Raw genomic sequence first — 12787 nt, 5'->3', positions numbered from 1 at the left:
CAATGACAAAGATTGAAAAGGTTGATTAGATTAGGGGCTTATTATTTTTCTTTTGGATCCATGTTTATATGTTTTGAACTTCTTATTAAAGTGGAATAAGGAGCTCGACTTTATCTAAAATGTGTTACATAGAAGCATGGTCACGAAAAAGACATGCATTTGTAAGAGGTGTTTTGGACGTAAGTTATGCAAAATATTAAAATTATGTAAACCTAATTATTAATCTATAGATTGAAACATATCTTCTAGGAGAGATTTGGAGAACTTGTGCTATAGATGAGGAAAAAAAAAAGATGTGAGAAAATTTAATTTTTATTTTTAAATATTCAAATTAAAAGGTGTTTACTAAGTCTGATTGAGTCTTGGAGAATTGTATTTTTTAATCTCTCTTTTTTTATTTAGAAAATTTTGTACTTGAATAATTTTAAATTTTTTATTTATGTCGAGTAATTTTTGAAAATTCAAATTCCACAATTAAACTATGGTCAAGATAACATTTGGTTGGAGAAAATATGAGTTGATAGAATGGTCTATTCCCTCAAATTGATAGAAAGTCTCCCCATCCATTAAGTATTGATTTCAATTTACTCTCTAACTTCTTCCTAAAATTATACTTGGTCACATATACAAGTCTGATTTGAACCATTCTTCACCTCTACATCAACCCATCTGGTGTGAAGAATTTTTTCCACACACATCTATATATCCCCCGTCACCTGCTCTTAGAAATCGTCGTCGCCAACCACGATTTCCCTTTGATGATCTGGTTGTCACTGCCAAAGAACACCACAACCACCCATCTCTTCTACAATCCACCACATACCATATCTTCTCTATCGCTGGAACCATTGTAACCCACCCCGACTCTCTTCAATTGCCAAAAATCATGATATCACCCATTTCCTCCCAAGTAAATTTGGCCCAAAACCACAATAAATTAACCACACCCCTTTCATTTGTCGTCGTCACCATCATGACCCTTTCGCCTTTCTTCTACGTCAAACAATGCTTGAAAACCACCATGACTATCCATCTCCCAAATATATCTAACCTTGAAAGCACCTCGATCGAACCACACTTCTCCTCCACTACCGGAGCCATCGTAACCCCTTTTTTTCATCAGTGGACAACACCAAAAATTTATGTTGCACGGAAACTTTTCGGATGAGTCGTTTTCTCATTTTTGAAACGTTTTCGAAACGTTTCAAACCCTATTTATACTTATTTTTTAAAAAAAATATCCGTTTTACCATTTCATATTAGAACACATTTTCTTTTCCGTTTCTGTGCAATTTGGCAAAAACCACTATGACTGACTACCCATCTCCCAAACAAATTTAACCCAAAACTACCACGAACCAGTACCCCTTTCTCCCTTTGCCCGAATTGCCATTACCTACTTCTCCCTCTCTTTCACTATTTGAGATGACCATATTTTTTACTAATTATATGTAATTACATTAAATTATATATATATATATACCATTAAAAATGTCAAAAAATCAATTTCATAAGTTGTAGTCAATAAATACATGAATAAATTAAATTAATGTTTGCTATGTTTTAAATGCTACTCAATATTACTTATGTATTTTCCATTAAATAGTTTTCTTGAAAATTAAATAAAATTTTGTTTTTATTTAATATTTTTAGCTAAAAACAAAAATAACTTTTTAACATATATTTGATAATTGTATTATTTTTGAATTAAACATTATTTTTGTAATGTAAAAAGGTATTCTTGTTAATTGATTATTTTTATCATTTCATTACACTAAAAATTAAAATGTATCAAACATAACAATAAAACGAAATAAAAACCAAATATAATGATAGAATGAAATAGTCATTTCAATTCATTTTCCTCATCGGCCCAAACATGACCCAGAGGTTTTCTTGTGAGTGGTCAGTTGTTATTATTGTTAATAAATTTTTATTCTTGAACCTTATTTTTGTAAAAATTTATTTTTAAGAAAATTATTTTAAGTTTGAATATATTATTGAATTAGAAAATGGTTTTATTGTGCCCAACCACCATCTTGACCAAATTGAGCCCAAAATTGAAAATATAGTAGCCAAATTGCGGCCAGAGTATAATGTTTTTTTGGGACTTTAATTACCTTTACATATTTATAGGTTAAATAATATTATTGGTTTTTGAATTTTATATTTTGTAATAAATTAGTTATTATAATTTAATTTGTCTTATAATAATTATCAAAATTTTAAATTTATTATAATTTGATCACTTGTTACAAATTTCATTAAAAATTATGATGTAACATATACATAAAATAAAAAAAATAAAAACATAAAAATAGTGATTTCTATTAACAATTGTCGGGTTTTCTTCCAATTTTCTTTTCTTTTAATTTATCAAAAAAATTCCACCAAAATCAAAGAGATTCTAGTCTTTGGTTACTAAAATTTTATTGCAAATTATATATATATGTATATATTTTTTTATAGAATCTTCAAAATGTTTAGCGACGGCTGTTGGCAAGTGTTACTTTTTTTTTTTTTTTTATTTTATATATCTACAACATCGTAATTTTTTTGACAAAATTTTTAAAAAGTGATTAAATTATAATAAAATTAAAAATTTAATAATGTTAAAGTATTAAAATTATTTTGTTATAAAATATAAAGGTGATAGATTATCCGTGATATTTATCCTATATTTTTAAGTATCAATTTGTTATAATTGTTGTAATACCACTAAGTCAGGAATTTGAATAGAATATTATCAAACATGTAAATCAAGAGAAACTGAATTATATAGAAAGTTTACTGTGGTTTGATAAACTGTCTGTATCCACAATCACACAATAATTGAATAATCTACTACTATACATAAATTGAAAAACTCTTACCAACTCTCACTTCCCACGTTTAATTGTCAATCACTTGAAACACATAACCTTTGAAATTTTGGTTAGTCAAATTATAAAAATCATAATTAATCTTGAGAAAGCGATCCAATTAACTATTGAGCTTTACCTCCAATAATTATTCATAGGTTATCATTTTTTTTTTAATTCACTTAATATCTCTGAGTTTCGCTCTTCGCTCGTTTAATTCTTAAGGACGGATGACATTTTCCCTGATACACTCTTCGGATAAATACAAATATGGACATAGTCTATAAACACTCAGAATTTGATATTCGATATAATTCACGTGGAACTTATCCTCCAACTAAATATTTACCTTTCAAATCGCTACACTAATTCAAATTCTGTTACTTCAGATAAAATTTTAAATATTTTATTACTGCATCATAGTAAGGGCAAAAGTTACCATTTTTTGGATTATAAGTCTTAAACTCAACAGTTAACTAATGGAGATTATATCCCATAAGGGAGTTAGTTTGTATTCATGTCGCCTATACTCATTTTATTTATAGGTTGCTCCTTTAATTGTAGCATGTTAATTTTTTATTTTAGTAATATTTATTAAATTGAGTAAAATAAAATTATATAAAGATAAAATTAAAATATTTTTACATCAAAATATAAAATGATTATGAGAATGCTGAAAAATATTTTAAATTTTTATCAAACTTTTTATTAAAATTTTAAAATAAATTAAATGACACAGGTATTATTTTTTCTTAATTATAAGAATCAAGATATATTTATGTGAGAAAAAAATAAATATATATAAAAAAATTAAGTAAAAAATTATGTGACTTATTTTTTAAGAATTGTTAGATAAGTTTAACAATTATATTAAAAGGATAAAAGTTTGAAATATTTTTTATATTTTATTTTTTATTTATATCTTAATTAATAAAAAATTATATAAAAAAAATTAGAATTTATCGTGGATATTGGATACCATGGATATATGCAGTAAATCGAAAAATCGATAAAAAAAAAAAAAAGAAAGAAAGAAAAGGGGGAAACAGGATAACTGCACATAAATGTGTGCGTAAATCTTTCCACAGTCATCACCAACAACGGGAAGGGTTTTCCCCTCTCTCCTGTCCTTCCAAAACTTTCCGCGGCAAGGAGAGGGGAGAGAGAGCTCTCTGTCTGCTCAATCTTCAAGAGAATCATCCTCTCTCTCTCTCTCTCTCTCTCGTTTATAATTTTCAGTATACAGAGTCGTTCAGATTTAGAGCTTTCTGAACCGAATATTTGAGTTGAGTTGTTTTTGCTTGTGGTCGGACGGCGGAGATTGAGGTATGCAGGCTGATCAGACAGTGTTGAGCTTGAGACCTGGCGGCGGCGGCGGAGGCAACCGAGGGAGCAGAGTCCTTGGTTCTTCTTCTGCTGGCTTTGGTTTGTCTTCGGACATTCCTGGTTTTCGTCCTCATCGTAGCGCTGCTCCTACTTCCTTTTCTCTCAAGGTCCGTTCTTTTCTCTCGCCTTCCGTTGATCTAAGGCCTCTTGGTTTGTTTCATTTTCGCCTCTAGATGATTTGCTGGATTTGTTTTCTACTGAACTTTCGCTTAATAGGTATTTTGATACGTAGGTTAAGGTGTTGGTTTTTGTTTTAGTTACTTGATTTATTTTATGTGGTTTGGATGCTCATATGTGATGTTTTTAGGTTTTGGATATCATTCAATTGTAACTTAGGGTTTATTGATGGTTGAATTTGAGCAGTACGAGCCTGCTGGATTGAAAAGTCTGACAATGGATTTGTGCAGTAATTCTTCTGAGATGAAGAATTTGGTCCCCCATGTTTAATTATTGAAATATTTGGTGCAAGAATGGAGTTAGCTACAAACTGGTTTATATGTTGTAGTTTTTACAGGTTTAATCCAAATTGATTCTTATTTATTTACCCTGTTGTATCGTTGTTGTAAGAGAAGGATATCTAGAAATGTACTGGGTTTCTCTCAGCTGGTTACAGCTATTTGTGATTACGAAAGTTGTGTGGAAGTCTGCCTTTTCTCGAGTATTTCCACTGTTTTCTTGGTTTAGGAACGTGGTCACAGGAATCTGACCAAGGTTGTCAGGAAAAAACTCTTGAACTTTTTGAATAATTTCCCTGTAGATGGTACATTGAAAAGGTAAAGGATGGAAATTGTTGTAGAGAGGAATGCCCAGGGAAGCAATTTATGGTATTTATCTGCTGTAAATAGACCATATTAATATATAGGATTTGGTGTCTTGCAATGAGCACCAACTCAGTCCTTTTAGAAGCTACTTACAGCAGGAGCTTCTTCCTTGGAACTTTGTAGAAGAACAGCATCTTGCACTTCTGTGGAATACAAGAAAAATGGCACACGCTATGTGCATGTGTAAGAAAAAAATTAAAAGTAATTCAGCCAAAAAAAAGCGAGAGAGTAAGATAGTAACTTACGGTTATGAAAACCTCTTCGTCCTGTCTTATATTATAGGTGGTAAAAGAAGTGGTGGGAAGTTAGAAACTAAAATGGTTATATGACTTGGTCTACCCTTATGCCCTCACTCTACAATTTTGATCTTCAAACTATGAAATCTTAAAGTAAATTTAAGTTGTAATTAAGATACTTGGCTGGAGAACATTTTCTAGATAAAACAGTGACACAATGTCAGAAAAGGGAGAAAATGAAATGGTATTCTGGATTTTATAATAATATAAGTGGAAATTGATGATTACTTCACGATCTTTTTGACTGTTTAACATCAAGAATGTGGAAATATTACTTTTGGATCATTAATATGCATTTTTCTCATGTTGCTGTAATGTTCACCAAATTAGTTAGGCTTCCTGAGTTTCTGGACTTTTTTTTTTTTACGTTGACCAGATATTCTTTTACGTAATTACTGGAGCTGTTTTTCATGCATACTGCTGATTAACCTGTTGCAAAATAAGTTTACTGAATCCGTTCTTGAGGTTACATGTCTGCTAATTTGTCATAATTAATTTTGATTTAGTTACCATTCCAAATATAATATGTGTTGCTACGTTTTATGCATGCTGTTAATGTTTAGTTATATCTATTTAATGTGCTGCTAATTAAGCCTGTCAAGTCAATTCATCAATGTCAAGCGATATTTTATTGGAAGCATTTTCCCTCTCACGTTGTTTTACTTATCTGTGTCTGACAAAAAAAATTGGATTTAGTTTTTGACTGCTCATAGTTTTGATATTGTAGATTGGAGATTCTAGGTTTGAGGGCTGCAAGTGTGTGCAGTACACACGGAACCAGCTGTTACAACTTAGGGAGGTAACATTATTGAGATTATGCACTTAATGTGGATATGTTACTGTTTGATGATATTGCTTCTCATTAACTGGTTATTAGTGACAAACCAACCTGTGTTTTTTGCCTGTAAGATATCTGAACCATCTTACCATATTGGTATCAGTTCTCCTTATTTCTTTTATGAATTTGTGATTTGTTTATTTATCCTTTCATAGCACCAGGACTTTTACCATGTTCCTTCCATGTGGAGTCACATGAGATGCATGCCTATCAAATCCCATATTAATGGAATGTTTCTGTAATTTTGAATGTTTTTAGCTTCTATACCCCCCTCCTCCTCCCCTCTCGCTTGTCCCATTCTATTTTATTTTGGATATAGAATGAATCTTGGTAACAACTTTAGTATGGCAGATTTATGTTTTCTCTCTTTGTATGATAAACATAACTACACTCTGATTATGGGGTGTATTTTTTTGTAGGTGGGTAACCCCCCTGAGGCTATACTGAAAATCAAACAAGAAGTTGAAGCTGAATTTTCTGTTGAAGATCCTATCTGGGTTCGTGCAGAAACCACTGTAAGTTTAGTCATCTGGCAAGAACTCTCAATCTGATTGTGTAACAATTTCCTGCAGGAATTCATATCACATCTTCATCTGTTGCTTGATTTTAATACCTTGTTGTTTGATTGTGTGCACTGATGAATTTCTTGGCCAAGGGCTTTCAGTTTGTCTTATTTTTCCTATCTTATCTGTATAGTCATTAATGTGAAAAATTTTGTTTGGCCGCAAGTTCAGCCTCAGGGTCGTTATGCTGAGCCTGACAATCGTGATTGGCGCGGCAGGGCTGCCCAATTTCCTGCATCTGAAGAGGATAGATTACGAGAAACTATTCGTGAGAATAAAGAGTTTGGTGGTCAATTCGACTCTAGACAACAGGAATCAGTCCAGTATAACCGCCAAGACCAACTCAGCTCACATTTTGCTAGGGCAAACATCTCTTCTAACCAAGTGGTAATATTTTTTTTTTTTTTGTTGGGCTGCATAGGGCGGGCTTATATCTGTATGTTACCTAGGTTTCTTGGGTGCACAGATTTAGTTTTTGCAAACTATTCTCATCCCTGGATCTATATTTTATTTTTATTTTGAAATATATTTGCTTCTCCATTGCTTAAAACTGCATTCGATATTTAACTTAATGGGTTAGCGGTTGAAAGCTACTTTCTGCCGGTTGTGACCTGAAATTATAGATAGAAAAATTACTTGAGAGTGTGCCCAAATAGGCTCTTTGATGCTTAAGTCGATGAGAAAATGTTTTTTGTGTGTTAGTATGCAAGGAAATAAAGGATTCAGTCTGTTCCTACCTTATGGCAGTGGCTTTTTATAGTTATGTAGTGTCATTGCATGCAGAAGATACAGGGGCCGAGATGTTCAGGCCAAAATGTTAGGGATTGAGATAAAGCTTGCATTGTCTGGCATTGTTGATATCTTTAGATGTTCAATTTTTATGTTGCCCTCATGGTTGAACATGGCTTGAGCCTACATGGCATTTAGGTTTTGTGTGTGAGACAGACCTTCCTTGTAAGGATTGTTGGAATGCTTTGACATGCTTTGTCCACGTATCAGTTAATAGTGCATAGTTTATAGCTACATCAGTAATGCTTGAGTAGTGCAGAATTCTGCTCTTTTTGAGGAATTAATGCATGTCTGATTTGAGATTATACGTAAGCTTTCTCAGGGACCATATCTCTCTGAATCTTTTACATAAACTTTAGTGTTGTTTAAAATTTTAAATCTGGAGTGCACAAGTGGCTCAATCAATATATATTATACTGCCATTAGTTTACTATTCAGTTTCAGGTTTCACACTCATTGTAAGTGGAGGGTTCTACCAACTAAGAATTCCCTTGATTGATAATAACTTGTGTCCTAGATAGTAGATTTTCCATTTCTGCTGTTAAATGGTTACTTTGGAAATAATACCAGGCCATGTTCTGTCAATGAACCAGGTAGGACCTGCACCTGTTCTAATTAAAGCTGAGGTCCCGTGGTCAGCTCAAAGGGGGACTCTCTCTGATAAGGAGCGTGTCTTGAAGACAGTGAAAGGGTAATTTTTTCTGAATATCTTTTTTGATTTCCTGATATTTGTTTTTCCATATTGATTCAAGGGAGTATTTGATTTAATTTTTGGAATTTATCATCCCTTCTAATTTTCTTCTTCTTCTTCACTGCTTGCGAGGGCCCAACAAACCCTTGTCCAACATGAGATCTAGGGTTGGCAACCTCAGATCTGGGTTGCACTACCCCTGACCTGGGTTGCCGCTGCTAATGGTCTGGCCGTCTGGGTACCTCACAATTTTATTTTCCTTCATTTTGTGAGCAGCCTTTGGCCCTTCTGGTGACACTATGAGACTGAAGGGCTGACATGTCTTTCAACACAACACATAGAAGGTGGCTGTTAGTTGGGGCTGGGGAAGGAGAAGAGGGAGTGTGCCAGAGGTTGGCATAGCCTAGGAAGTTGGAAGAAGAAGATTCAAAGGAATTGGGAGGAGAGGAGAGGAGGGTGAGAACATGTGCCAGACCATTTTCTATTTTCTTTTTTTTCTTTTTTTTTTTAAAAGCGAGAATCGTGTCCATTTTTGGAAACAAAAACATGCACCAAAAGCCATTTACTGTTTTTGTTTTTGAGAGAAAGTGAATAAAAACTGAAGACAGAAAACAGAAGCGAATCAAACAGGCCCTGAAAGTTCAAGAGATCATTTGATCAACCAAGAAATTCTGAAATTTATTTCTTAGTAGGTGGATTTTAACATGTAACAATCACCAGTCACACCGCTTGAATGCTTCTGATTTTGAAATGTCTATGCTTGACAGAGTGTGAACATGTGCGTTGTTCAGTTTCTTGTTGGTTAATTGACTGTTTCTGTGATTTAATTAAATTCGGCTGGGTCCTCATCCCTCCCTGTTTAATTTTAATTGTTGGGATTTTTAGAATTTGCAAATTGCACTCGGTCATATTTAACATAATACGCAATGTGCGATAACATGTGGTATAAGCTGGAGATGAGTATTGCTCAAAATCCTTTGTATTTGCTTTGGCTTCTGTTTCAGTTTCTGAAAAAAATTGTGGTTTTTTGCCATGTAGGATACTGAATAAACTGACTCCAGAGAAGTTTGATCTTCTCAAGGGTCAGCTAATTGACTCTGGGATCACAACAGCTGATATTCTGAAGGTTCCTATTTTTCTTCGACACTTTTCTGGATATACAAGCTATTATAAAAACAGCTACTTTCTTAGTGATTGTAAACGCTAATGCAGTTTCTACTTGCAATACAGGGAGTTATCTCTTTGATCTTTGACAAGGCAGTGCTGGAACCAACATTTTGCCCAATGTATGCGCAGCTGTGTTCTGATCTCAACGAGAGGCTCCCTCCATTCCCATCTGATGAACCGGGTGGAAAAGATATCACATTTAAACGAGTCCTGTTGAATAACTGCCAGGAGGCATTTGAAGGTGCTGATGGACTTAGGGCAGAAGTAAGAGAGATGACTTCTCCCGAGCAAGAGTTGGGGCGAAGAGATCAGGAAAGAATGGTCAAACTCCGCACTCTTGGAAACATCAAGCTAATTGGGGAGCTTCTAAAGCAGAAAATGGTGCCTGAAAAGATCTTTCATCACGTTGTTCAGGTTCTAGTTGTTTTCTATGGCTAGCTTCAAACATTTCTCTCCCTCTCTCTCTGCACCAACACATACAGAGACCTAATAGAAATACAGTCTTACAATTACTTGTCATGTAAAGCAGGAACTCTTAGGTCCTGATAACAAGACCTGCCCGGAAGAGGAAAATGTAGAGGCTATATGTCAATTCTTAAATACTGTTGGTAAACAGCTTGACGAGTCTGCCAAGTCACAGCGTATTAATGATATGTACTTCAGACGATTGAAAGAACTTTCAGCAAATCCTCAGCTTGCTCCAAGATTAAGGTTCATGATCCGTGATGTTCTTGATCTACGTGCAAATAATTGGGTTCCCCGACGTGAAGAGGTTAATTTTCCTGGTTCATCAGTTAGATTTTCGATGCTGGTTTAAATGCATTATAATTTTGCTCCTAAATTTTACAGGTTAGAGCCAAAACCATAACTGAAATTCATTCTGAAGCTGAAAAAAATCTGGGGTTGCGTCCTGGTACTACGGCAGGTATTAGAACTGGCCGTGGCATTGTTTCCAGTGGTCAGGGGAGTATCAGCCCCGGGGGCTTCCCCATCAATCGACCTGGCTCTGGGGGAATGATGCCTGGAATGCCAGGGAAAAGGCAGATGCCGGGGATGCCTGGAATTGATAATGACAACTGGGAGGTTCCCAGGTCCCGGTCGATGTCAAGAAATGACCCATCTACAATCCATGCCACTGGACGTGTTCCGCCACCAATTATTGGCACGGCATCATCACCATTGAAAAATATTCGTCTTCAGGGTCATCAGCCTATTGGTGGCCTTACAGGTCGTAGGATTAGTCCTCTATTGCAAGGCAGTGGTCCACTTCCTGTTAACCCTCCTAATTTTGGATATGGTATGGACCCTGCATCTCAAGCCCCTACTCCTACCAGCCCTGCCCCAGCCGCATATATTCCTCCAGCTTCTGAGAGAAAACCGGCTCCTATTGGGTTGAATCCCGATGAACTTAAGAAGAAAACAATCTCTCTTCTGGAGGAATACTTCGGCGTCCGTATTTTAGAGGAGGCGTTACAATGCGTTGAGGAGTTGAACTCCTCGGCTTACCATCCCGAGCTTGTTGAGGTGGCCATTTCACTAGCTCTGAATAAAAGCCCTCCTTGTGTGGAACCAGTATTTAAGCTCCTCGACTACTTGCTCGCCAAGAATGTCCTTACAGCCACCGACATATGGACCGGATGTCAGCTCTACGGCTCAATGTTGGACGATATAGCCATTGATGTACCCAAAGCTCCTAATAATTTCGGTGAGGTAATCGGACGACTAATTTTGGCTGGCGGATTGGACTTCAAGGTGGTAAAGGAGGTCCTGAAGAAAATGGAGGATGACATGTTCCAGAAAGCAGTACTAGCCGCGGCAACGAGGATCATCGCTTCAAGCCCATCTGGGCAGAAGGTTTTGGAGTCACAGGCATCTGACATTGAGGCCTGCAAGAGCCTATTCTAGGGAACCTGATTTTGGTAGCTCTGTGAGACTGCGACCTCATGTATGGAACTTGTTTTGGTACGCAATTTTGTTTTTCTTCCCAATTTCTCTTCGATTTTCTTCAGTTGGTTACCAACCATGTTACATGTGATAAAGGTGGAACTTCTGAAGGAAACAGGGTTTTTTTTTTTTTTTTTCTAATTGACCTGTACACTCTCCAGGGGTCATAGCATGCAAAATGTTTCTTAGAGGACGGTATACCAGGGTAGTGCCCTGGGTTTTGAGTGTGGCCAATTAGTTGCTCAAGTAAACGGCCCTTCTTGGGACTGACAGTTGTTTTATACGATTAGCTTTTTTGGTTTTTACATAATTTTCTCTGATTCTACCATTCTATGGAGTAATTAGTTTTTTGTTTTTTTTATTTTTGTTAGTAGATATATCTAATTATATAGGCTAGAAGTTTCACACTGAACCTCTTTGTTTTACGTTATTTTTATAGAAATTCTGTGGTTTAAATTTTATTAAGTCAAGTTACTAAAGATATTATACAAAATTATGATAAATTTTATGGAACCTTTTATTTAATATTAGAGATGTTAAGAATGATATCGTTTTTGATAAATGGCGTGAATCGTGACCTAGATAGAATGGGCAGTTTGAAAAAAATAAAAATAAAAACCAAGTTATATTGACTTTAAATGTTAAATTTAATTACAAAAATTCTGCAAAAATAATCGCTGGGGATTTGAGTGGAATTCACCCATTGAACTTTGCCTTTTGGTTTGTTTGTGGGCTCCTTAAGCCTTAGGGCTATTTAATTAAAAAGTTATTTTTTTTTTTGTTTTTATGTTTTTCATAGCAGAAGTTATAAAATTTTGTTTTTTATAATAAAAAAATAACTTTTACAATCATACAAAAGCGTATTATATTATTAGTCTATTAACATAAAAAGTATAAAAAATATATTTATCTACTGAATATATATATATATTCTATTTCTATGTATTTTTTTTAAGTGACTATTAAATTGACTCTTTCACTATCAAAATTTATTAACTCTTAAAAGTTTTAAAATTCGTGATAAAACTAGTTTTTCTACTTTCAAAATAATTAAATAAATTATTATATTTTCAAATTTAGTAACAAAGATAGTTAAAATATAAAAATAATATTTCTTCTAATTTAAATCATAATCAAACTCGAGCCTTAATTGATTTTTTTTTATAATAATTGTGTCTCAGAATTAAATTTACACGATCATTTGCAATTGAAGAACTCTACCCCACCGAATTAATTAAATGCAAGAACCCTAGTAACATAGTATGTATAATGCTGTTAAAGTTTTGACTTTAAGAGTTAAGATTTAATTTAAGATGAATTTAACTCAATTCACATAATATAAATGGTGTTAAATGATGTTTAAATGACATTTGTTTAAGAGAGAGAACATCTCCTCGATGGGGTGTTCAAATTTTGGACTAAAAAACTAGA

The 12787-nt window shown here is 34.2% G+C and overlaps 1 protein-coding gene across 1 annotated transcript; it reads left to right on the top strand.

Moving 5' to 3' along the window:
- The first annotated feature begins 3939 nt into the window (after window positions 1-3939).
- LOC127795523 (eukaryotic translation initiation factor-like) lies at window positions 3940-11666 on the top strand. The gene is made up of 9 exons (XM_052327270.1): window positions 3940-4354; window positions 6092-6163; window positions 6622-6717; window positions 6937-7152; window positions 8148-8245; window positions 9284-9371; window positions 9476-9826; window positions 9942-10184; window positions 10262-11666. The coding sequence occupies exons 1-9, from the start codon at window positions 4190-4192 to the stop codon at window positions 11315-11317; spliced, it is 2385 nt and encodes a 794-aa protein (XP_052183230.1). The 5' UTR covers window positions 3940-4189; the 3' UTR covers window positions 11318-11666.
- The last annotated feature ends 1121 nt before the right edge of the window (window positions 11667-12787 follow it).

This window comes from Diospyros lotus, chromosome 2 (genome assembly GCF_014633365.1).
Source record: "Diospyros lotus cultivar Yz01 chromosome 2, ASM1463336v1, whole genome shotgun sequence".
NCBI classification, from domain to species: Eukaryota; Viridiplantae; Streptophyta; class Magnoliopsida; order Ericales; family Ebenaceae; genus Diospyros; species Diospyros lotus.
This window is presented reverse-complemented; position numbering and strand designations above follow the sequence as displayed.

Excerpts from the sequence above, each read along its gene's own strand:
- LOC127795523 (XM_052327270.1), top strand. The coding sequence starts at position 4,190 with ATGCAGGCTGATCAGACAGTGTTGAGCTTGAGACCTGGCGGCGGCGGC. Across the intron at positions 7,153-8,147 it reads ACATCTCTTCTAACCAAGTG|GTAGGACCTGCACCTGTTCT; the intron begins GTAATATTTTTT and ends TCAATGAACCAG. Across the intron at positions 8,246-9,283 it reads GTCTTGAAGACAGTGAAAGG|GATACTGAATAAACTGACTC; the intron begins GTAATTTTTTCT and ends TTTGCCATGTAG.